This window comes from Mesoplodon bidens (assembly GCF_964165515.1).
Source record: "Mesoplodon bidens genome assembly, chromosome: 7".
NCBI lineage: Eukaryota > Metazoa > Chordata > Mammalia > Artiodactyla > Ziphiidae > Mesoplodon > Mesoplodon bidens.
This window is the reverse complement of record NC_138164.1, coordinates 79030767-79058660: the sequence shown is the minus strand read 5'-3', so window position 1 is coordinate 79058660 and position 27894 is coordinate 79030767. Positions and strand designations below refer to the sequence as shown.

Below are 27894 nucleotides of genomic sequence, written 5' to 3'. Positions count from 1 at the left end.
TCGAGCCCTAGTCCGGGAAGATCCCACACGCCGCCGAGCATCTAAGCCCATGCACCACAATTACTGAGCCTGAGCTCTAGAGCCTGTGAGCCACAACTACTGAGCCCATGTGCCACAATTACTGAAGCCCGCGGACCTAGAGCCCACGCTCCACAACAAGAGAAGCCACTGCAATGAGAAGCCCGCACACCACAACGAAGAGTAGCCCCCGCTCGCCGCAACTAGAGAAGGCCCGCGCACAGCAACAAAGACCCAATGCAGCCAAAAAAAAACACACAAAAAAAACACTATTATGTTAACACTCAGCTCTCTGTGGCCCTTCAGACATCCTCTTTCCTCTGTCTAGAATTCTTTCTCCTTGTCTACCTGGTGAATTCTCACCCATCCCGGGCACCAAAGTAAATGAGCAAGCCCACAGCTGAGGAAGTAGTAAGAGCTGAGGCTGGAAGGGTGTGTAGTAGGTTGAAAAACTCATGTCCACCCCGAACCTCAGAACACGACACTGTTTGGACACAGAGTTTTTGCAGATGTAACTAGCGAAGATGAGGTCATACTAACTTAAGGTGGGCCCTAATCCAGTGACTAGTACCCCTCTAAGCACACAGAGACACACAGGGGAGACGCCACGTGAAGACAGAGGCAGAGACTGGAGCAATGCATCTACAAGGCAAGGAACGCCAAGGATTGCCGGCCACCACCAGAAACCAGCAGAGAGGCGTGCAGTGGACCCTCCGCTCTGAGCCCCATAGAAGGAACCGACTCTGCTGACATCCTGACTTCCAAATCTAGGAGAGAAGACATTTCTGTTCTTTCAAGCTACTGAGTTTGTGGTCATTTGTCACGGCAGTCCTAGGACACTCATACAAAGGGGAAGCAGGGACCGAATTGTGAAGCTCCCACAGTATGGGAAGCCGCCGGTGGAGGGCATGCTGGGAGTTTATTTTAGAAAGATTATTACAGCCGTGGAGAAAGGAAAACACTGGAGAGGAGAGATGAGGCAGGAGCTTACTGCAGCAAAGAGGGGGTAAGTGACAAGCACTAAGGCAGCAGCAGTGGGGAGAGGAAGACAGACTTGAGACTCCACAGAGGGGGAAACACACCTTCCAGTGCCCAGTTGGAAGTGATGGATGGAAAAGGGGAAGAACTAAGGCTAATCCTGGGTTTCTGGCTTACATGAGGGCATGGGTGCTGGTACCAGTATTTGAAATAAAGAAACAAGGAGGAAAAGATTCACAGCAGAGGGCAGTGAGGCAGATCTGAGAAGATGAGAGTCTGAACGCGAGATACCTGTAGTTAAGGCAGGGGTGGTGGAGGTGTAGTGAAGGCACTGCCCTGGTGGAGGTGTGTCGTACATAACTAAAAAAAAGAAGACAACCTGGCCGTCCTCGCAACTCTGGATTTGGTAGCTTATAGATGGTCAAAGCCAAGAACATGGCTGGGATCGTCCAAGGAGAACACGGAGAAGAAGACAAGAGAACCAGGGAGGACATGAGACCCTAACGTTTAAGGGTCAGTTAGCAGGAAGCAGGTAAACCAAGAACAAATTCCATAGGGGAAGCGATATATAAGGATTCGTGAAAGATGTGGGTTCTTGAATGCATGTTGTTTGGATAGTGATGCATTTAAAGATAACCTCAATTATGGGAAGTCCAATGAGTGAAGAGCTCCCCAGAAAGGCTGATGCATTCCATGGGCAGTTTACAAAGGAGAGAGAATTAAGGGGGTATGTCATTCTATTCTGCACTCAAGGGAAGACACCCAAGGCAGCAGGCTTCGTGCTGGGTGACATTCTGAAAGGGACCTAAAGGGAGGAGAGACCTGTAAAAGAGACGATGGCAAGCAGAGCATTTGTGTGTGAAAGAAGAAAAGACTCCTGTCAATAGAATTAGAACCAAGTTACAAGCAAAGAAAAACCTTCCTAAAGATCTGTACGAATATGATATGGACTATCCTATAAGGCAGGGAGTTCTCTTTCACTGGATCATCTGGGAGGGCTTCAGAGCTCTAGATCAGGGATGGGCAAACCTTTTCCCACAAAGGGCCAGACGGAAAATGCCTGTGAGCCATATGGCCTCTGTCACAACTAGGCAACTCAGTCATAGTATAAAAGCAGACACAGGTAATAACGTGTAAATGAATGGGCATGGCTGTATTCCAATAAAACTACCTGCAGAAATGGGTGATGGGCTGGATTTGGCTGGAGCATATATGTCAGTTTGCCAGCCCCTGCCCTGGATCTTTGCTTTGCAAAGAGTGGTCCACAGACAAGCACCCTCAGTATCACCTGGGAGCTTGTTAGAAATGCAGAATGCAGGTCCCCATCAGACCTGCTGGATCTGAGTCTATATTTCAATAAGATCTCCAGGTAATCTGCATGCACACAGAGTTTGGGAAACACTGGTTTAGATGAATGGTGTCTACACTGGAACCCAAGCTGGCCCAGCAGAAGCAGACACTCCTAAAAAGGAGATAAAAAACCACATTCCTGGCCTTAACCCCACAGGTTCCAACTTGTGTTCTGGATCGGGCCTAGGACCCTGTGTTTTCACACAGATAATGTTAAGGTTTGAAAAACTCTGGTCTGGAAGCCTCAGAGAACCCCTGCAACTAAGTTTCTGTGAATCCACTTAAAGGAAATATAGCAAGATTTGACAACTCTGTTAATTTTATTTTCTTGTTGTTTTTTGTTTTTGTTTTTCAGTCAAAAACTGGCTTTTCTGTTTCAGAAAGAAATCTTGCCTAACAGTTGCCTACTTTATAAACTTGAACAAAGAGACCAGAACACCCAAAAAAGGCCAGTTGTCAGACAGTCCTAGAGTGCCACCTGCTGGCCCCTTGAATGCACCCATATTTCCACCTCAAGAGATACTAGAGGCTACTAGAAATAAAGGGAGTGGGAGAGAAAGGGAGGAGAAACAGGGCAGGAGAAATGAAAGAAGTAGGTGGGGAGGGATGACAGCATGAATTATACCACTGCCATAAACTACACCAATACATACTTCAATATTACACTGAGTAACTTCTTTGGGGCGAATTTGGGTCTCCTGGTTTTAACTCTGGCATCAGGAGTGCGTTGAGAAGTGTTCACATAAACCCTGTGCCTCTAACCCCCTCATTGTGAGCACCAGTCAGAATGCTCCTAGAGACCTAAGTCTGGTTCTGATCAGGACCTGCAAGCTACCTCATTCCTCTCCTCCCTTCCATATGTGTGTTGTGATCACCCACTGTGGACTGTGCATTGTTCTCGGGGTACAGTGATGAACCAGACATGTCATGGTCTCCACCTGCATGGAACTTAGAGTCTTGGAAATAAAGAATCAATTAAGGAGAATTAAGGCAAGGAATGACCATATCCCAGGGTGATACCAGGAAAAGTACAGGCTGCTCTGGGAATACACACCCAAGCAACACAGACCAGGGTGGAGTGCAGCTGATATTCTGCTTGGCCAGTGGCCCATTTCTAGGATCTGAATGTCTGAGGCAGGGCATGTAGTCTACTGTCTACACAGCAGGCCCACAGTTTTATTCCTGGAAGCTTCCATTGACCCACCTGGCCCTTGGAGCGGTCTGAACAGGCAACAACCCTCAGTGTAGAGGTTTAGAGGAAGCTTCTAGTTGGAAATGATATTTAAGCTGAGACTGGGGAAATGCATTAGGAGTTCACTGGATTTGGAAGTGAGGCTGCGGTGGTTCACAAGGGCCAGAGGGAGACTGAGCCTTGTTAGCCAGAATTGTTTTGTTTTGTTTTGCTGTTTTAAAGAAATAAAGACATTTCATAGGGACACTGGAGGGTTTTGTTTAGGGAAATGACAGTCAGGCAAAAAAGAACACCTGTGATTATGTGGAAAGGGGTAGAAGGAGAGGAGGAATGACAGCAGCAAGATGGGCAAGAGGACGGCCGCTGCCCGAGGGGCTGGACGGAAGGATGAAGAGTTTAAGAGCTCCTTATGCGAACAGACCCGATGGGGCTCAGTGACTGACAGGATGTGGGGAAGGAGAAAGAGTCAAAATGGCCCTCAGACTTCTGGCTGATGTAACAGGGTGGCTGGTGGTGTCATTAATTGAGCTAGAGGTCACAGTGGGGACAGGCAGGAAACAGAAGTTCAGCTCTGAACAAGCTGTGCCGGAGTCGCGTGCCAGAACTTCAAGTGTTCAAGTTCAGGGTTCAGTTGGGTGTGTGGATCTGGAGCTCAAGAGAGAAGGCTGGGGGCTTCCCTGGTGGTGCAGTGGTTGAGAGTCCGCCTGCTGATGCAGGGGACACGGGTTCGTGCCCCGGTCCGGGAAGATCCCACATGCCGCGGAGCGGCTGGGCCCGTGAGCCATGGCCGCTGAGCCTGCACGTCCGGAGCCTGTGCTCCACAACGGGAGAGGCCACAACAGTGAGAGGCCTGCGTACTGCAAAAAAAAAAAAAAAAAAAAGAAAGAAAAAAGAAAAAAAGAGAGAAGGCTGGGTTGGAGACAAAGACCTGGCTGTGAACAGCCCATGGAAAGAAACTGAAACCAGGGACATGAAATGGTCCAGGGAGGGGGTGCAGAGGAGGTGGCCTAGGACAGAACTCCAACTTCTCAGAGGTGGACAAAGGGAGACTCTAACCGGAGAGTCAAGAGAGCATCTGCAGGAGGGCGTGGTCCACCGGACTGGATGTCAGAGAGAAGCCAAGTAGCATAAGCCCCAGCGAGTGAGAATTAACTTTGCAACAGGGAGGTCGTAGGTGACCCTGGGCAAGACCAGTTTGGTGGAGACGGACCTGCTAAAATGTCAGTGGGAAGAGAGCCTGTGAGAAGGGATGGGTTGAGGATGCAGAGGAGAAAGATGGGGAGGAGGTGTTCCTGCAGCCAGGGAGGGGGATCCAGAGCACAGTGGGTCACACAGGAGAGCAGCTTCATTCGGGAGAAGGGGCCTCATCCATTCACCAAAAGGACAGAGAAGGCTGGTGCTGTGTGGGGACATTGGGGATGTGTGATGGCAGGGAGCTGAGGGTGTTCTCATGTCCGAGCTTCCGTCTGCTCTGAAGGGGGTGGGGGAGGGTCTTGGAGGGCAGGAGGTGGCAGTAGGGAGTGGGATGTCCTAACGTAGCTCCAGGTAATGAGGCACACAGAGTGAGGCATCCACCAGAACGGTGACAAGTGGAAAGGGGGTGAAAGTCCTTGGAGACAGAGAATGGTGCATCAAATGTGTATCTGGGAGGACACAGAAGGCACCCTAGGGTAACGAACTCTCACCAAAGTCCTGAATGAATGAGGGGGTGGGGATGATGTAGCTCGGTGTCGAGAATGAAGAACTAATCTAAGGAGGCGGGTTTTTACATGACGGAAGCACAGACAGAGTGAGGAGTAAAGATGTGGGAAGACGACGCACATCTTCACGTCCACCCTGAATTAAGGACCTCCTGGGTCAGCAGTGGGATCCCCCACTGGACAGCTCTTCTGCTGGAAAGACCCTCTTGGTGCCCAGCTAAAGTTCACCAACTGGTAACTTTCACTAACAGGTGAGAGTCTAGATTTCTGAAGCCACACAAATCAAACCTGCACCTTTTCACATGTGAAAAACACCTGAAATCTGACAGAGGCCATGTGCTCAACCCATCTGGCCATGGGACTCTGGACAAGGCATCGCCTGCCGTTGTCCTCCGCATCCCCTCTGTGAAAAGAGGAGCCTGGAGGAGATGGTCCCAGCCAGCTGAAGAGTCATGAGTCCACTGAGTGTGGAGAGGCCAAAAGAAAACCAACAGGAAAAGCTTTCTAAACTTGAAAAAGAATCCAACAACCCAACATTTGGGCATGTATTCAAAAGAACCAAAAGCAGGGACTCGAACAGATATCTATACACCCGTGTTCACAGCAGCATTATTCACAAAAGCCAAGAGGTGGAAGCAACTCAAGTATCCACTGATGGATGAATGGATAAACAAAACGTGGCGTATACATACAATGGAATATTATGCAGCCTTTAAAAGGAAGAGGATTCCGATGCATGCTATAACATGGGTGAAACTTGAAAACATTAGGCTAAGTGTAATAAGCCAGACACAAAAGAACAAATATTATTTGATTCCACTTATATGAGGTACCTAGAGTAGGCAGACTCAAAGAGACAGAGAGCAAAGTGGTGGTTGCCAGGGTTGGGGAAGGGGAGACAGGGAGTTAGTGTTTAATGAATACAGAGTGTCAATTTGGGAAGACGAAAAAGTTCAGATGGATGGTGATGATGGCTGCACAACAACGTGAATGTACTTAATGCCACTGAACTGCACGCCTAAAAACGGCTAAAACGGTGAATCTTACAATGTGTATACTTTCTTACATACACACACCACTTGAAAAGGCATCAATGTGAAAATAAGGCAGCTGTGATTACAGAATCTGGCCTGGCTAAGAAAGTCACACTTACCCAGGTAAGATCCTCCTACCTTATCTGGATCTCCTGTGGGTCTGTTTCTAGTTCTGGGTTTTCCCTCGTACTCTGGTTATTTTTGATTGAGTGCTGGACATCACATGCGAAAAACCGGAGTGAGAATCTGAGGCTCTGGATGAAGTTACTTCCTCCAGGGAGGACTGGCTTGTTTTTGCTTCTGGCTGGCAGGTGGACTAGAGACACTGGCAATCCCAAATCTTCTTCATTCAATCGATACTGAAATGCTCTGAACCAAGACTCTAGACCCTATGAGGGCTGGCTGAACTCTGGATCACCCCTCACTCCTCAGCGATGGCCTTTCAAGCCTACAGTGTTGACCAGGGTCTTTCCAACTTGGGCTATTCAAGTTTTGTCTCCAGCCCTGGGAATCTGGCAAGAACTCTGCTTAGATCCTCAGCCAAACTTCCACCAAAACAAGCTAGATGACCATCACCAGAAAGAGAGCTCCTTCATCTTTCACTAACATCGAAAACTTAAGCTTGACTACCCACGCTGCTCTACAAGACTTCCCCTCCTATCCTGCAGGGCCAGTGGGAACCCAGAGACCTGATTCTCATCTTACAGCCAGCAACTTAGTCCTGTGACTCCTGGGCGTGACCTCTCAAGGTGTCCTTATCCTCACGTGTAAAATGCATTTGGATCACAATCTTTGAATTTCTTCCTGCTCTAAAGGTTTTGCAGTCTCTAACGTCCCTGCCAACTCTTACACTGGACAATCCCAGAATATACGTTCTTCTTCTGTGGATCCATCAATCTCCAGCCTAGCCACTGATTACAACTTTCCATTCTCAGAAGACCATTAAAATAGACAGATTTAAACTACAACAGCATGCATTTAGATTTGCAAACAAAGATGTTCAGTTTCTAGAACTGTGCCTATTCACACGGAAGATCCTTATTACTTGCTGCCAGGGCTACTACGTCATGCAAAGTTGATAAGGACCCAACTGACGCTAAGGCCGAAAGTCAAAGAGAAAAGCCCAACCCCAAAGAAGAAAGGAGTCAGTGTAGGGCATCACTGTGCCAAATGGCACGCAATACATAAACATGAGGGAAACAAGCCTGAGTCACAGCAAAGGACTTAAACTGTTCTTTTTAAAAAGGAAGTATGCTGACTGTGTGTTCAGCAACAGGTCAAGGCAGGAGAGAGTCAAACAAACATCAGCCTTTGGCTTTTTAGAAGCTAACATACCAGGACTTCCTGGGTGGTGCAGTGGTTAAGAATCGCCTGCCCATGCAGGGGACACAGGTTTGAGCCCTGGTCTGGGAAGATCCCACATGCCACGGAGCAACTAAACCCACACGCCACAACTACTGAGCCCATGTGCCACATCTACTGAAGCCCACAGGCCTAGAGCCCATGCTCTGCAACAAGAGAAGCCACTGCAATGAGAAGCCCGCGCGCTGCAACAAAGAATAGCCCCTGCTTGCCACAACTAGAGAAAGCCTGCACGCAGCAATGAAGACCCAATGCAGCCAAAAATAAATCAATAAATCAATAAATAATAAAGAAAAAAAGCTAACATACCATGCTTTCCTTGGTGGATGCTGAAGATGCACAAACATTCTATTCATTTTCATGATGAACAAAAGAACCAGTGGCTGAAAGTAATGACAGGCTGAAACAAAGTCCTACTTTCACAAGTATGGAGAAGACCCAGCGGAGCTGCTTCATTACGCAGAGAAGTTCCTCCTGCACAAACCTGCCAACTCTGGCCCAAGTTCCACACTGCCCAGCCTTTGTGAGCCCTGCCTCCACGCTCCCCTGACCACGGAGCTCCTGACCTGCTCCTCTTCTCTGCAGGACATTGGTGTCTCCCAGGTAGCATCTTCCCTTCCTTGTAGCATGTGGACCCATCAGAAAGCAAAGGCATGTATTCCAAAAGCTGTGCTGCAATCAATACCCCCAGACGGAGTCATCCCTGGGCTTCTCGATGCTGCAGTAACACATGCGCTGGAAGCTACTGACCTCTACGTTGGCCCTTACTTTTTCCAAGAGACCCTGTGTGTGGTGGAAGAGGAGCTGGCCGAAGCTCTGAGTCCCAACTCTGCTGTTCTCTATCTAACAAAGCTCATTGAGGCATAAAAAATGTACTGAGAGCCTCGTATGGTTCAGACACCGCTGGGCATCAAGGGTAGAAAGGCCACCGAGACACATGAGGTGCCGGCCACTATGGAGCTAAAATCAAGGAGCGCCTCAGTTTCCCATCTGCTCAAGGAAGGTGCTGGACCAAGTAATCTCTGAGGTTCCTTCTGATTTTAATGTGCTACGGTTTTACGATCTGAGTTACAGCCCTGCTTGGCCACATGCATCCCTGTGGCTTTGGACTGGTGCAGCCTCTCTGGGCCTCAGTTCCCACGTCTATAAAGCAAACAGGTGAGATTTGCAATGTTCCCAGTTACCTTATGCAGACACAATGGAAGGTTTCCAGAGTCACCCTGCAAGGAGTCCTTCTGCTGGACTGCTGCCCAACAATAAGAGTCCACGAAGGAGGCCTGACGCCACGAGAAAGAACTGGGGGAGAAGCAGCTTATCTGGGTACCTAAGAAGCAAGAACAGATTGTTCCAAGTAAATGAAAGTGCAGGTGTCTGGACCCTTCCTGCCCCACCCATAATCCCTCCCTCCCTGCCTCAGACTTTCAGGTGTTCGCTAAGTTACCAAACACCACTACAGGAGTGAGGCCAGCACCAAAACCAAACCCCCAAGTCTGCAGTAAAGCTGAATATTTGCGATCTTTCTGGCCAACACTGGTCATGGCAGCAGCTTGGGCTCAGGTGGGGAAAAACTCTTGAAAGAAGTGAAACCATCATAAAGGAAAAGTGAGCAGGAAAGGAACCAGAGCCAAACATGTGCAAAGGAAACATGCTGAGTTGGTTTAATTTGGGGTGAGGATTGAGAGAAAGGAGAGGGTTATAGGGTGGGGAGTAGGAAGCGAGGAGGAGAGTCAATACAGAAAATTGAACCAGAAAAGGAGTCCTTTTTAGGGCAAAGAAACAAAGAACATTCAGCCTGAGGAAGAGAAGGCTGATGGAACATTTGGTAATACACCACTGGACAGCAAATCGACCGTTTTCCACCTCCTCTAAGAAAAAAGAAGGCACAGGCCCAAACGGCAGCCCAAGTGGTTTCCATTCAGAAGGCAGATGCTCCAAACTGCAAACCTACAGGCAGGGAGATGGGTGCGGGATGGGAAACCAGGAGAGCTGGGTCCCACTCGAGGCTCTGCCATTCACTTGCTCTTCTGGGAAGGAGTTCTGGACCTCGGTTTTCACCTCTGCAAACTGAGAACCACGTCACTCCACAAATGTTACCGTTACTACCTGGAAGATTCTTCATGCCCCTGAGGGCCTCCTGACTCAGACGGGCCACCGTGGAAAACAGGCCAGTAGGACTTTCGGGGTGCAGGGCTGAAGCTGTGTCTCCCTGCCTTGCCAGCAGGCAGAGGGTCTGGTGCTGCGCCTGTCCTGGCAGCCCTGAGCCCAGCCCCACTCCCCTGCCCCATCAAGCAGGTACAGGAACATGTGTCCCTTCCAGGCACAGGGACCAGCTGCTGGGGGACAGCTGACACACTCTCTTCCAGAGCCTGCACAGCGGGAGAGTGCCAAGTGCCTGGGCTCTGATGTTAGCTGTATCTAAACCTAACTCTGACCCTCACAGCCAGGTGACCTCAGGTCCCTTACTTACAAAGCCAGGGATCTCCAAATGGGGATGACGTTAATGTCTAGATTCTGAGTAGTGTACCTGGTTCCCGGCAGTTGCACATGGCACATCCTTCTGTACCAGGTGGCTAGCAGATTCTGTTACAGCTTTAAAGATGGGGGAGGGGGGTGCCCACCATTCTCCCTCCCCACCCTGCAGAGAGGACAGGACAGTAGGAAGACACTGAGCTGGACTTCCCTGGTCCCTTTATGAGGGACATAAAAAGCCTCAAAGGGTCGCCCTCCTCTGGTGAGGGGTTGGCCTTTATACTTGTGACAGGAGAGGGTAGTGATGGGTATGTTGTCTGGAGAGTAGATTCTTGTGGTGAAGGGGGTACAACAGGCCAGGCTCTGAGTAGCCCCTCTTCTTCATCAGGTGCCTTTATGCCCACAGGCGTCAAGAAGGGACCTCTCAGATAGAGCCCTTGGAGATGACTGTGAAAAGTCGCACTTTCTGAAAGCATCCTCTAATAGGGTAACTTCTTCCCAACCAGGAATGGTTTAAATATGAGTTGGGGGTGGGAAAGACATTTAAGGTCCCTTCCAACTCTTATCCCATTAAACTTGAGTTCTTACATTTTATAAAAAATAGAGCAATCAGGATAGCACAGGACCCCGGGGCTAGCCTCACTCTGCTCTTGCATCAGTATTCCTCTGTCAAATGCTTCTAATGAGGTCCAGACACCAAGGCTTACTGGGCATAAAACAGCAGATACTGTAAGAAGGACAGACAGGCCCCAGGTTATAGATGGATGGTTTCTGGCAAGATGCTTGCTTAGCAGCATCTGTCCAAACACATTCTCCTGAAAATGGACAATGCTGTTAGGATTTCATGGAAACCCGTCTGGCCTGTAGTCCTCGTGCATGTAGCCGGCATCTAGTAACCTTCTTTCCATAGGAAAAGTGCTTCAAGTTGTCCTGGGATGTCAGGGGCCTCCCCCAGGGCAGTGATGGAAACTGTTGGAGAATAAATAACTCTACTTTTTCACACCAAAGCTTTTGCAAACGAAGAAGAAAGGAAATTTAACAGAGTCTACAGACAGAGGTTGAGCACACCTTGAGCTCCTGAGTAAATATTCTTCATCTGGAATGGAAGATCAGAAGAAAAGACAACCAGTATTCACAGGACACCACGCCACCTTTAAATCATTACATTACCTCATTTAAACCTCACAACCAAATCGAGGGAGGGGAATAGACAGATAGATAGGTCTTATCTTCATTTTACCCTGGAGGAAACCGAAGCTCACAGTAATTCAGCAATCCCTCACCCAAGGAAGTCAGTGGTAGCATCAGAATTTGAATCTGCATCTAACTCTCAGTCTCTTAAAATGCTCCTCTCTGGACCAGTCACTCCAACAAGGCCGAGCTGGAGAAGGTCCCGGGAGCCAGGGCTCTGGTGGGGCAGTGTGGTTTGAACACTCGGTTACTCCAACTAACCAGCATGGGCAGAGCTTCCTAGCAAGGGTCAAGGTCAAATCTGAGAAAAGGAGCAGATCAAGCCCCGGGTATTGGATATTCCCAGGCCAGAAACGGAAAACAAAGGAAGTCAAGAGTCAGGCAGGGGCAGGGGCAGGAGCTGAATTGGGAGTGGAGGGCAGGAGTAAAGGAAGGGACCTGCAGGAGGTCCACCCAGGAGGGTGCAGGGACCTGCCCGAGCTGGGCTGTGCAGCCCTACAGCTTCACCCAGGGCCTGACAGCCTCGCCTGGCCTAAAAGCACCCATGTCAGGAGGCTCAGCTGCAGCCATGCGGCTAGGATGCTGGGGACCTGGACCTTTGTGATTCATCTCCAAATGTTAACTCCACATCCTTTATCTCATTTACTCTTCAAAATGACACTGGGGGCTTCCCTGGTGGCGCAAGTGGTTGGGAGTCCGCCTGCCGATGCGGGGGACACGGGTCTGTGCCCCGGTCCGGGAAGATCCCACATGCCGCGGAGCGGCTGGGCTCATGAGCCGTGGCCGCTGAGCCTGCGCGTCTGGAGCTTGTGCTCTGCAACAGGAGAGGCCACAACAGTGAGAGGCCCGCGTACCGCAAAAAAAAAAAAAAAAAAAATGATATTGGGGGGTGATGATTTTGTAACGGATAAAAATGTCAAAATCACTATGTTGTGCACCAGGAACTAGCACAGTGTTGTAGGTCAACTGTAGTTCACAAACAAACAAACTCATAGAAAAAGAGATCAGATTTGTGGTTACCAGAAGTGGAAGATGGGGGCCGGGGGAACTGGATGAAGGCTGTCAAATGTACAAACTTCCAGTTATAAGGTAAATAAGTGTTAGGGACGTAACATGCAACATGACACATATAATGAACACTACTGTATGTTCTATATGAAAGTGGTTAAGAGAGCAAATCCTAAGAGTTCTCATCACAAAGAAAAATTGTTTTTCCTTTTATTTTGTATCTGTATGAGACAATGGGTGTTCACTAAACTCACTGTGGTAATCATTTCAGGATGCATGTAAGTCAAATCATTACCCTGTACACTTTAAAGTTATACAGTGCTGACTGTTAGTGATACCTCAATAAAACTGGAAGAAAAAGCCAAAAATATTGGGAGGCAAACAGGTGTTTTATATATTTTCCTAGTAGTCTTCCAGTAAGGAGAGATTCCGGTCTCCTTCCTCCACCTTTTTTTTTTTTTTTTTTTTTGCGGTACGCAGGCCTCTCACTGTTGTGGCCTCTTCTGTTGCGGAGCACAGGCTCCGGATGTGCAGGCTCAGCGGCCATGGCCCACGGGCCCAGCCGCTCCGTGGCATGTGGGATCTTCCCGGACCGGGATACGAACCCATGTCCCCTGCATCAGCAGGTGGACTCTCAACCACTGCGCCACCAGGGAAGCTCCCCTCCACCTTTTTAAACTGTTGCCAGATCATTCACCCTCAAGCTCAGTTCTGATCTTGACACTCCCTTGGCTCAACATTTTTTCATTGGTTCCCCGCCACCCAGAAGACAAATCCAAACTGATGCTCCAATCCAGCCCAATTATTGCTGTGGCTTGCACAGGCCCCATCTGCTCCTAAATCTGTGCCTTTCCTCACACCAATTCCTCTGCCTGGGGGGCCCTCTCTCCAATACTTGTTAAAGTCAGTGCCCCTCCATGTCCACCTCCATGGCCCATCCTTCAAAGCCCAGCTCAGATATCACCCTCTGCATGAAACTGTCCCCACTCAACTCCCAGAGCCCTTTAAAGCCATCAGAGACAGATAATCACCTTGAACCATGTTGTACAGACATGCACGTCTTATCTCCTCTAGTAATATCTCAACTCTTGACTAGCAGAGTGGACACACACACACACACACACACACTCTCTCTCTCTCTCTGTCTCTCTTTCCCTCCCTCCGTCCCTCCTTCCCTCCCTCTCAACTTCATAGAGCACACTGTATCAAAAAAATAACACCTGTCTGGGTGCTTTAAACATTCCCAAGTACTATGATAAATAGTATCTCAACTAACAGTCAAGTCTCCCTGTCAGATACCACTATCCCAGCTGAGGAAACAGTCCCTAATCCACAGTGATCCTCCAGCCTGGGTCCCATGCCCTTTCCACTCCACTCTGCCACGTGTTGGCTGAATGAGGGCACTCTGATTTCTAGGGAGTAGCTTTAAGTGAGATCTGCATCGCCTTTCACAACTGTACAGAAACCGAGAAGTAAGTTTTGGCTTTACACCAAGAACAATACCACCACTTCTGTCCAGCTGAGAGTGCAGACAGAGCTGTGGGCTTTCCATATGTGTCTGGCCGGATAGAACGAAAGATCATGGGCAGGAAACGTGTGATCCGGGGGCTCCGTGGTAGCAGCTGCAACATCTGCTAACAAGTGACCCACGTCACAGACATCCCTCCACCCACCCTCCGGGCCCCGGTCTGGAGCCTAGGGCGTGGGTCACCCCTTCTCCTAAGTGTCAGCCCAGCTAAAACCTGTTCCTGTACCACAGATGCAGCTGGTGGAGAACCAGAGGGTAACACAGCCTGAGGGGATACAGGACGGGAGCCAGGGAGGTGGGCCAGCCCAGCAGCTTCTCCGTGGCACCAACACTAGCTAGTGTAAGGCTAGTGCAAGGCTCTCTGTTCCTGGTCCACCCCATCCAGAGGGGCTTTGGCCTCGTTTTGCTGTCCCTCTTTTTTTTTTTTTTGCAGTACGCGGGCCCCTCACTGCTGTGGCCTCTCCCTCCGTGGAGCACAGGCTTTGGACGCGCAGGCTCAGCGGCCATGGCTCACGGGCCCAGCCGCTCCGCGGCATGTGGTATCCTCCCGGACCGGGGCACGAACCCGCATCCCCTGCATCGGCAGGCGGACTCTCAACCACTGCGCCACCAGGGAAGCCCTGTCCCTCTTTTTTTGATAAGCTTTCTTTTCATTCTTCTCATTATTATCACCCAGTTGGTTAGGAGGGCCCACGTCTGAAGGGCTGTGAGTTCTGAGCAAGCCCCCAGAATCTTCTGACAAACATATGCATCCTCCCTCCCCGGGTGCTGTGTGGGGAATAAGTTATCTGCGTTGCTTCTGCATTTAAATGCTACACGCAACTGTGCGGGTAGTGCAGGAATCAGGCTTCCTGAGAAGTTAATGCAACTCACCAAAATCGCAAGTTCAACAAAACACCAGTAGAAAGATCTAGTTAACTGCCTGGGAGGACATTAGAGGGATTTTCAAACGGAAGAGATTCTAACCTGGTAACCAGCACAGTGACGAGAAGGGGCAGCAGAAGCCAGAAAAGGGAACCACCCCTTGCTGTGTACTCTGACCCCATTTTAAAAATGAGGAAAGTGAGGATCTCGTGACTAGTGCGTTATAGAGATGGGGTATCAACCCAGGTTTCCATCTTTACCTTCCAAACACGAGGACGAGGAGGCAGGAAGCACAGGTTATTGAAGAAAGTTGGGTCAGGGAAGGTCAAAAGAGAAGGAGGGAGACAGGAAAGTTTCTTTGAACAAAACAGTAAGTCCTTAAGCCCTTAACAGGGCTTGCTGTTTCTGGAAGGTAGAAAGGGAACACAGCAGTCATTACTATCGATAGAATATTTTAAAAGTTTGCAAAATGTTTTTATTTTGCAAAACAAAAACTCAGTTCTATTTCACTTTAATGTAAATGATACACTTACACACACCATTCACACATATATATACACATACCCAGGGGATCCAGGTAGGTCATAATACAACCTATGAAGCACTGAATCTGAAAGTTCTTGCTATATTTTAAGGTTGCCAAAAAAACTGAAAACAACTGTATTATAAACTCTCAAGTTCAATGGGAATAATCACATAGAAAGGGACCCTGATTGGGTGGTAGAGAAAGAGATGGGTAGTGGTCAGCGCTTAAAAATAAACATGAAATAGTAACAAGAACTCATAAGGATGAAACAGGCCTGAATCTGTTTCAAGCACCTTCGACACCAACATAAGACCAAATGAAGTCTGTCCCAAAGGATCCGTTCTTGCCATATACTCAGAGAGCCCAACCCTGATAAAATAGAGTAAAATTCCAAGAATCTCAGGACTACTTCTCTCTCTAAAAAAGAAACAAATTCCTCTCCTTTCACCTCTCCAGGCGACTTCAAACCAACCTCTAGCTTCAAACACAAGCAAATAAATAAAGTCCCAAATGGTCCATTCTTGCCTTCACTTTTGCTTTGTGGAAGCTGACCCCACGGCCCAGGTGTTTTAAACCAGTGTGAAAATATATAAGTACTCTTTGTAGCCCAGACTGAAAAAACTGAATTGGAATGATAGTTTCTTTTCCTTTAAACCAAGTTGATTCACCAGTTCTTTTTTTTCCCATGGCTAAGCCTGGTTTTTAAAGACAACCCAACCAGAGCTAATATCTGCTCCTTGATAAGATGGGCATAATCTAGTGTTATCTTCTTTTTTTTTTTTTTTTGCGGTACATGGGCCTCTCACTGTTGTGGCCTCTCCCGTTGTGGAGCACAGGCTCTGGACACGCAGGCTCAGCGGTCATGGCTCACGGGCCCAGCCACTCCGCGGCATGCGGGATCCTCCCGGACCGGGGCACGAACCCGTGTCCCCTGCATCGGCAGGCGGACTCTCAACCACTGCGCCACCAGGGAAGCCCTAGTGTTATCTTCTAAATGAGTCCCAAGAAGTCCCCAGATACTTCACTACCCATCCCAAGCAATAAACTGTTTGTCATTTCTGCATGAATAGTTTTCTGCTTCTGGGTCTACCAAATTAGACAAAGGCCCATCAGCGCACAATGCTCTCACGTATGGAGGGGAATAACAGCCCGGACCGCATGGTCCAGGATTTGTGACTACAGGGCAGAAAGCCAAGGGAACATACAGTCAAGGTGGTGAGCCTCTGATGGAAACTGCAGGGCTCCTTTAATTCAGTCAAGAAGGATGGTGTAAACAATATAATATTACACGGCCTGCTAAGTGCAAAAGCGGAAGTGCAAAGGGAGCTAGACAGAGACCGGAACTTGAAGGAACCATGAGGCCAGCACTATACCCAGAAGAACAGACTAGACAACTAAGCAGCAGTTTGAAGTGTCGCTTTCCTGAGGTGGAGAATCCAGTCCCTTAGTACATCCGGAACGTCTAGACCACACAAAAGAAGAACTTGTATTCATCCAATGTAAAATCTGACAACTGTCCAGTGAATAAAGTTTCAATGACCTGGGTACCAGGGAAAAAAGATATGAGAACTTAATGTTCTAGTAAAGATGCAAAAAAAAAGTACTCAATGTATTTAAATATTATTTTAAAAAAATTTTCATCATCTGAGATTAACTAGTTCAAACATACAGAAAATTACAGAAAATAATATAACAGATACCTAGGGGTTTAAAACAATATTGACATTTTGCTTTGTTTACCTCATCTCTTTTTTAAAATTAAACATTTTATTTTGAATTATTTTCAGACCTATAGAAAAGTTACAAGAATATTACAACCATATTCAGCTATAAAAAAGAAGGAAATCCTGCAATTTGTGTCAACACGGATGGACCTTGAGGGCATTATGTTTAGTGAAATAAATTAGACAGAGAAAGACAAATAGTTCTGATCTTATCTATATGTTTTATCTAATAGAACTGAACTCACTGAGACAGAAAACAGATTGGTAGTTGACAGAGGCCGGGCATGGTGGGCTGAGGGAAATGGGTAAAGGTGGTCAGAAGGTAAAAACTTCCAGTTATAAGATATATAAATTCTGGGATGTAACGTCAGCACAGTGCCTATAGTTAACCATAACGTATGGTATATTTGAAAGCTAAGCAAGTAGATCTTTAAAGTTCTCATCATAAGAAAAAGAAATTATAACTATTTGAGGTGATATTAATGAAATTTACTGTGGTGATCATTTCACAATAGATACATAGATCAATTCATTATGTTGCACACCTGAAACTTATGCAATGTTATGTGTCAATTACAGCTCAATAAAACTGGAAAAAATAAATAAAATTTGTAAACGTATAAAATACAGTATCACCATAAAAAATAACATTACAATGAAATACCACATTGTCAACATTCTGCCACACATCCTGCTTTTATATACATGTATGTATAATATATACCTTTTTTCTGAAACACTTGCGGAGATTATGAACCTTTCCTCTCAAAATGTGTATCTTCTAAAATAAGATATTCTCTTACATAACCCAGTTCAATTACCAAATTAAAAGCAACAACAAAAAAACGAAAACACTACTGCTATCTATATTCAGATTTCCCGAACTATCCTTTACAGCAATTTTTTTTTTCCTCTACTCAGGATCCAATCCCGCACCACACACAGTGCATTCAGATGTCATGTCTCTCTAGTCGCTTTATCCTGGGAGGGTTCCACAGCCCTTCCCTCTCATTCAAGACCCTAACGTGTGAAGAGCATTGGCCCTCTGTTTTGTGCAACACCCCTTCATTTGTGTTTGTTCATTGTTTCTCCATGTTCTGATCTAGGTTCTGCATTATTGGCAGGGATCCCAATAAGGGAAGGGTTGTTGGTCATCCACAGGACACCCCTGGAGGCGCCTGACAACAGTTTCCTCCATGACAGGTAAGGTCACCTATGATGGTCACTTGGTTAAGGTGCCTTCTGCCAGGGCTCTGCTGTAAAAGTGCCTTTTTCCCTTGAGAAATAAGTGGTCTATGGGGAGACGACCCTCCTAGACTGTAAGTATTTTGCTCCCCTACAAGCTTTCATCCAGTGGTGAATCAAATACTTCAACTGTGGTTGCAAAATGAAGATTTTCCAACTTTATTCTTCCCTCTACATTTATTAGCTGGCATTATACTATAATGCCATAATATATGTATATATATGTATATATATTATATATATACATTATATATATATATATACTATAATCACCTTCCCCACATTTTTTTCTTTTTTAGCATAAACATGGACTCATGTAGTCTTTTGTTTTTCAATATTTTATAATCTGTTACTTTTATTTATTTTGATGCTTAAATTGTTTCAAACTAGCTCCTGTACCTAACATGCTCCCCTTGGTTTTGAGCACTTCCATACTTCCTGGCACAAAATGTTCTGGGCTTATCTTGTACTTTCCCTGCCCCAGCCCTAAAATTGGCCATTTCTCCAACGAGCCTTCGGTTCCTTTAGTCGGTAATAAAAAAAAAAAATTTTTAATACATTTATTTATTTAATTTTTGGCTGCATTGGGTCCTTGTTGTTGCGCATGGGCTTTCTCTAGTTGTGGTGAGTGGGGGGCTACTCTTCGTTGCAGTGTGCAGGCTTCTCATTGTGGTGGCTTCTCTTGTTGCGGAGCACGGGCTCTAAGCTCGCCAGCTTCAGTAGTTGCAGCATGCAGGCTCAGTAGTTGTGGCTCATAGGCTCTAGAGCACACAGGCTCAGTAGTTGTGGTGCATGGGCTTAGTTGCTCTGCAGCATGTGGGATCTTCCCGGACCAGAGATCGAACCTGTGTCCCCTGCATTGGCAGGCGGATTCTTAACCACTGCACCACCAGGGAAGTCCCGGTAATAAAATTTTAAAACAAAGATTTGGATGCTAGCTGTGCTCACTGCTGCTGAGATGTCATTGCTCCCAGGCCCTTTCAACAGACACAGATAGGAAATCGATTTGTGTGTGTCTGTGTGTGTGTGTGAGTTTATGATGAGACTTCTAATTCCAATCCAACACCACTAGGATCTTCCTTGTCTTCCCTCATTCCATGTTTGTATCTTTCTTTCATTTAGACCCTTAGCTCCCAAATACATCAACATAGTTACTCATTGGCTCAATCCTAAAAATTCACACAAAATAATTTCAGAACTTTTAGGGACTTCCTTGGTGGCACAGTCATTAGGAATCCGCCTGCCAATGCAGGGGACACAGGTTCGATCTCTGGTCCGGGAAGATCCCACATGCTGCAGAGCAACTAAGCCCGTGCACCACAACTACTGAGCCCACGGGCCACAACTACTGAAGCCCACACGCTCTGGGCCCCGCGTGCTGCAACTACTGAAGCCCGCACACCTAGAGCCTGTGCTCCACAACAAGATAAGCTACCGCAACGAGAAGCCTGTGCACCACAACGAAGAGTAGCACCCCCCGCTGTAACTAGAGAAAGTCCGCACGCAGCAACGAAGACCCAATGCAGCCAAAAATATAAATAAATAATAATAATAATTTCAGAATTTTTAAAGCAAAGACATCTTCTGGTATTTATTTTAAAAGGTTCACTCTGGATGCTATGTCAAAAACTGGCCATTCAGGGTCAAGAACCGAAGTAGAGACCAGTCAGGAATCTATTGCAATAGTCCAAGTGACATAAGAAAGAATGAAATAATGTCATCTGCAGCGACATGGATGGACCTAGAGATTGTCATACTGAGTGAAGTAAGTCAGACAGAGAAAGACAAATATGATACCGCTTATATGTGGAATCTAAAAAAATTTATAAAACAGAAGTAGAGTCGCAGATGTAGAAAACAAATTTATGGTTAACAAGGGGGAAGGGGGGAGGGATAAATTGGGAGATTGGGATTGACACACACACTACTATATATCAAATAGATAACTAATAAGAACCTACTGTATAGCACAGGGAACTCTACCCAATACTCTGTAATGACCTATATGGGAATGGAATCTAAAAAAGAGTGTATATGTGTATATGCATAGCTGATTCACTTTGCTGTATAGCAGAAACTAACACAACATTGTAAATCAACTATACTCTAATAAGAATTAATTTAAAAATAATAAAAATAAAAATAACGATAACACAAATAAAAAAAAATAGTCCAGATGAGAGAGAGTATGAAGAAATAGTCACAGCACACGTCTGCCCGAAGTCTCTTCCATCACCTCTAGGTCCTAGCCTGGTCCAGGGCAAAGGTTTTGCTTCTATGAAATGAAGATTAACACAAAAGGTAGATGAAAGGTAAAAAGGGAAATTAATACAAACATCTCTGCTATAATACAATTTGTATATTTTAAAAAAAGTAGTATTCTGCAAAATCACTAAAATAACAGAGCTATGGAGTATATAGGATTCAGGCAGATCACTCCAAGTCTCTGCAGGTTTTGTACCTAGAGCACTAATCAAACAGCAACAATCCTGATTAAAAACACAGTAGTGTGATGAAGGGTGTGTAAGAAAGGCTGCTGAGTTATGCACCCAAGTAAAAAAGTGAAACACACAAAGACCAGACAGAACCGCCTGATAGCTCCTCCAAAACAGGGCATTTGACCATGTGCAGCCAAGAGGAAGAGCATGGGGCTAATGGGCATCATGTGCGCCATATTCCTCTGAAGCTTGCTTCATCCAGATCTTCTTCCTTGGTGGCACAAATCATTCACATGCTGGAAAAAAAGTATATGAACCAATGTGACTCACACATGATACTGGTGTTCCCTATATGCTAATCACATATAAGCTACTTTCCATCACAGGATCACCAAGAACAGATGTCATTTACTAAATACTACGATTAGATAGGAATTAGATGCTCTCACTCAATCGAATAAAAGAACCTGTGAACTAGTTATCATTTAGTGTCATTTGTCAGATGAGGAAACAGAGGCTCAGAGAGCTTAAGCAACTTCCAGAGGCAGACAGCTAATACTTGGTGTAGGTTCCATACAATCCCAAGTGTGTGGCCCTCCTCTTTCCCCAATATGATGACATCCTGAGAACAAGTGACCAGGGGAAAGAGAAGGTGGAGGCAGGGCGGAGTGGAGAGGGACAGGCGCTGTGGACAGCAAGGCCAGCCAGTAACACAAGCAGAGAAGGAAAGGGCCAGAGGCCTAATTTGTGTGAAACAACATGGAAGTCCAGTTAGGTGTGGGGAAGGGATTTTAGCCTATAGGGAAAAAATTAGGTACATCTATAAGAAGAGGTTCTAGAATCTTTATTTCCTGAATATTGCTTTAAGATCCCATTATATCCAATAGTTATTAAGTTTTCTCTTTTACTTGCTAGTAAGTTGCTTAACCTCTCTGAACCTAATTATTCTTGTTTGCAAAAGCTCATAGAATTCCTATAAGGATTAATGCAATATCTGCCACAGTGCAAGCAGATAGTAAGAACTCAATAAATGGTAGCTGTTTTTATTTCTATGCATCGGGTGCACCATGGTAAGCACTGGAGATACAAAGATATACGGTTCCTTTGTCACATCCTGTATTATTTTCTTCAGTGCATTTATAATTATTTGAATTTCACCATTCTTACTGGTTTACCTGTTTGTCTTATCTTCTATAAATCTTGAACATAAGCATTGTGAAAGCAGGCCTTGGATAATCGGGATTTGAGATTTAACGGGGCCCCAGCTTGAAACGAGACCCAACTTTGTTAAGTCCTTTTGTGTCACATCTCCCTCAAAGTTGCCTTTTAAGAGCTAGATTTTGTAGTTCCTGCAACAAAGAAATCCTATTGTGTTGTAGAAGGCCTTGAGTGTCTAAATTTGGTATTTAATGCCACAGAGCCTTTGTGCCAGCAGCATACCAAAAAGAGCCAAGGACCTTGCTCTCCCCAAGGGCCGTTCCTTCTGTTTCTCTTATGGTACAACAGAGCACAGCTGTTCTCCCGAAAGTATGCAGACCTTGATGGTGTTGGGCTCCACCCAAAAAGCATTTATTGGGCATGGTACCACGGGGGATTCAAAGACAAAGAAAGCGTGGTCCCTGTCCTCCAAGAGCTTGCAGTCCAGGAGGAGACTAAGAATATGAACCACTAATGATAACAAACAAAAAAATTGCATAAGGTAATGGCTGAGCTATGGCAGACGTTCATACTTGAAGGGAGGAGAGGAGAAAACCCAGGCTGGGAAAGAGCATGAGAAAGGCTCGGAGTCTTTATAAAGTTCACCGTATATTACAAAGGGGAGCACACCACTGTGCCTGGAACAGAGTCCAGCTGGGAATCAGATAAAGGATATCCTGGGATGACATGCTGGGAAGTCTAGACTTGATGCTATGATAATGGCAAGGAGGTCTGGCAGGATGGGTGGAGGGACTGTGTTTTAATATCCTTAGGGCTGTAATTCATGCACCCATGGTCCTGACGCCCTGCTGAGGCTGCAGTGCTGAACCGGGGATGGGGCTGGCCATGATTCTAACAGAGAAGGCACCCTCCCCAGCAAGAAAGCAAGGAGTGGGGAAGATGGCCCCGAGAGTGGGGAGGATGATCCCGTGGCAGCAGGGCCGAGACCCAGAACAAACTAGAGGCTTCTGTGCTGGGTACAAGCTCGTTCTGCTTTCAGGGCACTGTTCCTCATGCACAGGACAGGGAGAGGGCAGAGGACACAGCAGTGCCCGAGAATTCAGGCTTCAGAATCAAAGCTGCAGTCCAGCTCTGCTCTGCGTGCCCTTGAGCACGTTATCTGGCCTCTATTGGCCTCAGGTCCTCATCTGTCAGAGTCATAGAGTACCGGGGCGTGTTTAGCAGCTAACCTTTACTGAAAGGTTACTATGTCCCAGACATGGTTCTAGGGCTCACGTGTGTTAATGCATTTAATTCTCACCACCCTGTGAGATAAGTTTTACTATGACCCCATTTATTGATGAGGAAACTGGGGCACAGAGAAATTATGTAACTTGCCCAACGTCTCACAGTGTATGTGTGATGCACCAGGATTGGAACCCAGGCAGTCTGTCTCCAAACTCACATCTTAACCAATATTCCAGAGTCTCCCCAGAATTAAAATATACACCTGTTTTGAAGAATTTCTGCTGGGAAAAATATCATGCTAAAAGGACCTAGCACACAGGCAGTGTCAATATATGGTGGCTTCATGTGATAAAGGACTGTTATTAAAAATATACAAAGAGGGCTTCCCTGGTGGCGCAGTAGTTGAGAGTCCGCCTGCCGATGCAGGGGACACGGGTTCGTGCCCCGGTCCGGGAGGATCCCACATGCCGGGAGCGGCTGGGCCCGTGAGCCATGGACGCTGAGCCTGCGCATCCGGAGCCTGTGCTACGCAACGGGAGAGGCCACCACAGTGAGAGGCCCGCGTAACACACACACACACACACACACACACAAAATGTGTATAAGTTATATTAATGCAGAGAAAGGGGATTTTACGGCTGTCCAAAGTGTCTACGATGTTCACCTCTAACACATAGTGAAGGAGGTTTATGAATCCTTTACCATGAGAAGGTATTTAGGTACTATCTGTACAATAAAATACCAAAAAAAATTAACAAAGAAAAACATGTATGTATCAGTAGCCTCTCTGGATAGCAGGCATCTTTCTGGAAAGGGACCAGGAGGCTCCCTTGGTGCTTTGGCTTTAAATGTGAGCTGAGGATGTGCTGTTTTGGGACCTTTGCCCTGAGACCCTAAGTATTAGCCCATTCTTATAGACACCCCTGAAAAGAAGAATCAGCTTTGCCACCTGGTACATGCTTAAGGGAAGCCTGAACACATTTCCCAAGATGTGCCTACAGCAGCCATGACAGAGCAGATGACTTAAGCCACCTGGCTGCTGACTCAGTTGGAGGAAACAAGAGGGGAACCGGGAACTAACAGCATTGGAAGCAGCTGCAGCTCTCTCTGTCCCCTGGCTCACTGGGGCTGGCCCAGCGCCTGCCCTGTAATGACAGCAGCAGAGCAGAGCTAACCCCAAGGGACCAAGTCCCTCTGTCCAGAACTACAGCTGCCTGCTGGGAGGGCAGCAGGGAGAGAAGGCTCCCTGGGCGGACCAGACACCCTTCCCCAGGGGCCCAGTGGCTGCCCCTGCTGCTCATCTGGTCCAGCCACCCTGACACCGGGCATGAAGCATCCTGGTGGGAGACAGGAGCTCTGCTCTCCCAGCGTCTCCTAAGACACCAGGCTAGGGCACCAGAGAGTCAAAGCAGTCCCTGAGGGAGGACATCTCGGTCCCAGGTCCTGAGTAGCCCTAAGCCAAGGGTACTGCAGACCCATCAAAAGACCCCAAGAACAAGAATTCCATTCAGAGTCTGGTCTGTTGAAATGTAGCATGCTTAGGGAATTAGTTTCTTCACCGATTTAGATAAATACTCCTAGAATTTCAGAGTTTGAAGGCCATGTAGCCTAATTATGCTTGTATTCTACACAGAGTTGTCACTCAGCTATTTCCTAAACTAACTCACTAACTCTCTCTCGATATAGATACAGATATAGATATACCTCCAGGTGAAAGGGGCTGCACCTCTAGAGGCATCTGGGGACAGGTGTGGTAGAAATGAAGGTCCTTCTGTGGCACAGAACTCTGACCTCCTGCACCTACCATATGGCGGCATTCGTGTGTTCTATGGAGCCATATAGAATGACACTCATCCACCTTCCACTGAGCCTTTCAACATTTCAAACACAGATTCCTCCTTGCCAAAAAAATACTGCGAAAGGAAATGACTGCAAAAGGAAATTTGAGGTACTTGCAATACAACCTATGCTTATAAGTCAAGTGGGGCAACTGAACGGGGTTCATCATGAACGGCAACCAGTCCCTCCTGGCATCAGATGGCTGCTCCTCCACGACAGGGTCCATGTTTCCCTGACTCCTCAGTGCCCAGCACTGGGTCCAGCCCACAGCTGGTACTCAAGAAACATTTGCTGAAGGGAAAGATTATCTCCAGGACCCATGCTACTTGGTGGTTTTCCTTCCAACCGGAAGCTTCAACTCCCGGCCATCTGGAAGGCGGAGGGAAAGCCTTGACTATCTATGTCTGCCCAATGACAAGGAAAACTGAAGACTACCTTCCAAAATGAATTTGGCGACTTCCTGCCAAGTTGAACAACTTAGGGGTGTGGATCACAAAATCAAGCTCACTGTAACCTTTTTCTAACCAACTCTTCCCTCAACTTCACCAGTTCCATCCATATCATTCTCCAATCACCCAGGCCTGCAGCCTTTCTGATATCTCTGATGAGTCTCGGCCCTTTGTGGCTGATGAAAAGCTAGGAGCCCAAGAGTGGATTATTATTCCTTGATCTTGGAAATTTCCCATCCTTTCCCTTCTAGTCTTGGCGCCCACCCTCGCACGAGACCTCAACTGATGCCTCATTTTTATGGCATCCTCCCTAGCTCCAACTCCCCTCCTTCACAGACCCTACATGTACCCTCAGGCTATTACTTATTAAGGGCTGTTTTCAACAGTCCAGCCTCTGATCAAATAATGAGCTCTCTCATTAGTCCAGCCTCTGCTCAAACTTTGCACTTTTTAAACCATCAAGTCTGTACTCCTCTGTTCTCACTAACCCAGGCCCATATTCACTCTCATATTCCAGGAACCCTGACTAATCCTCCTGCCTCAGTTAGGACACTCCTCGTTGTTTCTCTCCTTCCAGGAACACGTACCATTCTCTGACATCCCAAAATCTTGGCAAAGGTCTCACCACTGCTTATCCAAATCCCACCCACGGGCAGGGGCTCAGGGCCAGCCCAATCTTTCACATAAGCTTTCCCCATTGTCCAGCCCCACCGGCCTCCTTCCCCACAGAGCTGTGTCTAGCCTCATACACGGCCTTCCCCTTGACTCATAAACACTATCTCCTGCGCTCAAAGCCAGAAGAGATGATGAGGAAGACCAGCTGCTTACTAGCCACGTGATTCTGACCAAACCACCAGACTCTCAGAATCTCACAGAACTGTTATTAGGATAAAGGAGAGTTTACAAGAAGGGGACTCGTTCATCTCACATTCAAAATAAGGCCGTCCAGGGCTTCCCTGGTGGCGCAGTGGTTGAGAGTCCACCTGCCGATGCAGGGGACACGGGTTCGTGCCCCGGTCCGGGAAGATCCCACATGCCGCGGAGCGGCTGGGCCCGTGAGCCATGGCCGCTGAGCCTGCGCGTCCGGAGCCTGTGCTCCGCAACGGGAGAGGCCACAAAGTGAGAGGCCCGCGTACCGCAAAAAACAAAAAAATAAGGCCGTCCAGGTAGAGGATTTGGGTATCCCTTCTAATACTGGCCAAGAGCAGTTATTTCCCATTATTCACAACCCTGCAGAGCTAAAGTCTCAGTACACATCAACTAAATGTAACATAAGGGAGAAAGCACTTTTCATGGGCTACTTTTCTTCACGTCCTCCATTTAGCCACTCGGGAGCTTCTCTGATACAAATTTTGGGTGACCGCAGAAATGTGTGGGAGGGAAAAGAGAGGCAAATCTGGTGACAACGGCGCCGATCTTAAGAGTGGGACTTTGAACACTAAGCCAGAGTCAGGATCAGTGGGCAGCAGGGAACAGAAATGGGTAGCAGGGATGTGAGAAGCGTCCACAGCAGGGGGTGAAAGGGAGCACGCGAACAAAGAATGCTTCGGCCCATCAACTCGGGCTACCTTCCTTCCCAACGTTCACGCCCATGACAACGGCGGGCACCGCCAGGGACGCGCGGTAAAATCACTTCTCGCCAGAGACCCGGGCACCTCTGATAACGCCGGCCCAGGCCGCCCCGGTGCCACTGTCCCCGGGCCTTACCAATCGAGATTTCCTGTGCGAAGGCCAGCGAGATGAGCAGCAGCGGCAACCCCACGGCGATGCACGTGACCATCTTGTCCACGGCCAGCTCCAGCCGCAGCCCCTTAAACTTGGGCTCCGAGGGCTCCTTCAGCAAAAAGTCTGAGAAGACGTACTCGGTGGCCAGGTGAGCAATGGCCATGGCTGCGGCGCACGGGGCTGAGCCAGGAAGGCTCACAAGGGCTGGGCCAGGAAGGCTCACAAGGGCAGGCCCGGGTACCGCCGGCGTGGGGAGGGCGGCGCGGCGCCTTCACCCGGTCACTGACCGGGCCCGCGGCTTTCGCTTTCCCTTTGCCGGCTCCCCATTTGCTTCCACATCCCACTGGTCTTTGTGTCTCGAAGCGCCGCAGCTGTCGTCTCTGGGGGCCTGGCCTGGCGGGTCCCGGGAATGCTTCGGGGCGCACGGGATCGCGCCTGCTCCTCTGCCGCGGGCCTGGGGCAGAGCCGCACCCGCAGATCCCCGGGATGCGCGCGCCCGAGGGCGCGAGACCCAACCGCGGAACAAAGCGCTAGCCTCGCCACGGCTCCGCCGCTGCGCCCTGGCGACTTGGAGTTTCCGGAAGCTGAGGCGACGCGGGGCGGGTGGGCGCGGCAGCATCCCGCGACCCTGGGATCCACCCCCAGCAAAGGGAGCTTCCCGGCGAGCGGTACCTCGTCAAATGCTCGCGCCTCTCCCAACCTCATTCTCTCCACTTCCTGGCACCCGGGAGTTTTGAAATCATTTCTGAAAGCGACCTGTTACCCTGTGGACAGGATGGCCCCCTTTTACGCCTCACCCCCAACATATCTACGTGGCGGAATCAGGTTAAAAGGAGGTGCGAATGCTTCAAAGAGCAACGGGGCCCTAA

The 27894-nt window shown here is 47.8% G+C and overlaps 1 protein-coding gene across 1 annotated transcript in view; it reads right to left on the bottom strand.

Moving 5' to 3' along the window:
• PANX1 (pannexin 1) overlaps window positions 1-27603 on the bottom strand; it is a 38976-nt gene extending 11373 nt beyond the window's left edge. The window contains exons 1-2 of the mRNA XM_081238534.1: window positions 27008-27603; window positions 8819-8958 (exon numbers count right to left, since the gene is read on the bottom strand). Of these exons, the coding sequence (XP_081094660.1) occupies window positions 8819-8958; window positions 27008-27188 (321 nt within the window). The 5' untranslated portion in view covers window positions 27189-27603. The remainder of the gene's footprint in view (window positions 1-8818; window positions 8959-27007) is intronic.
• Window positions 27604-27894: the final 291 nt, after the last annotated feature.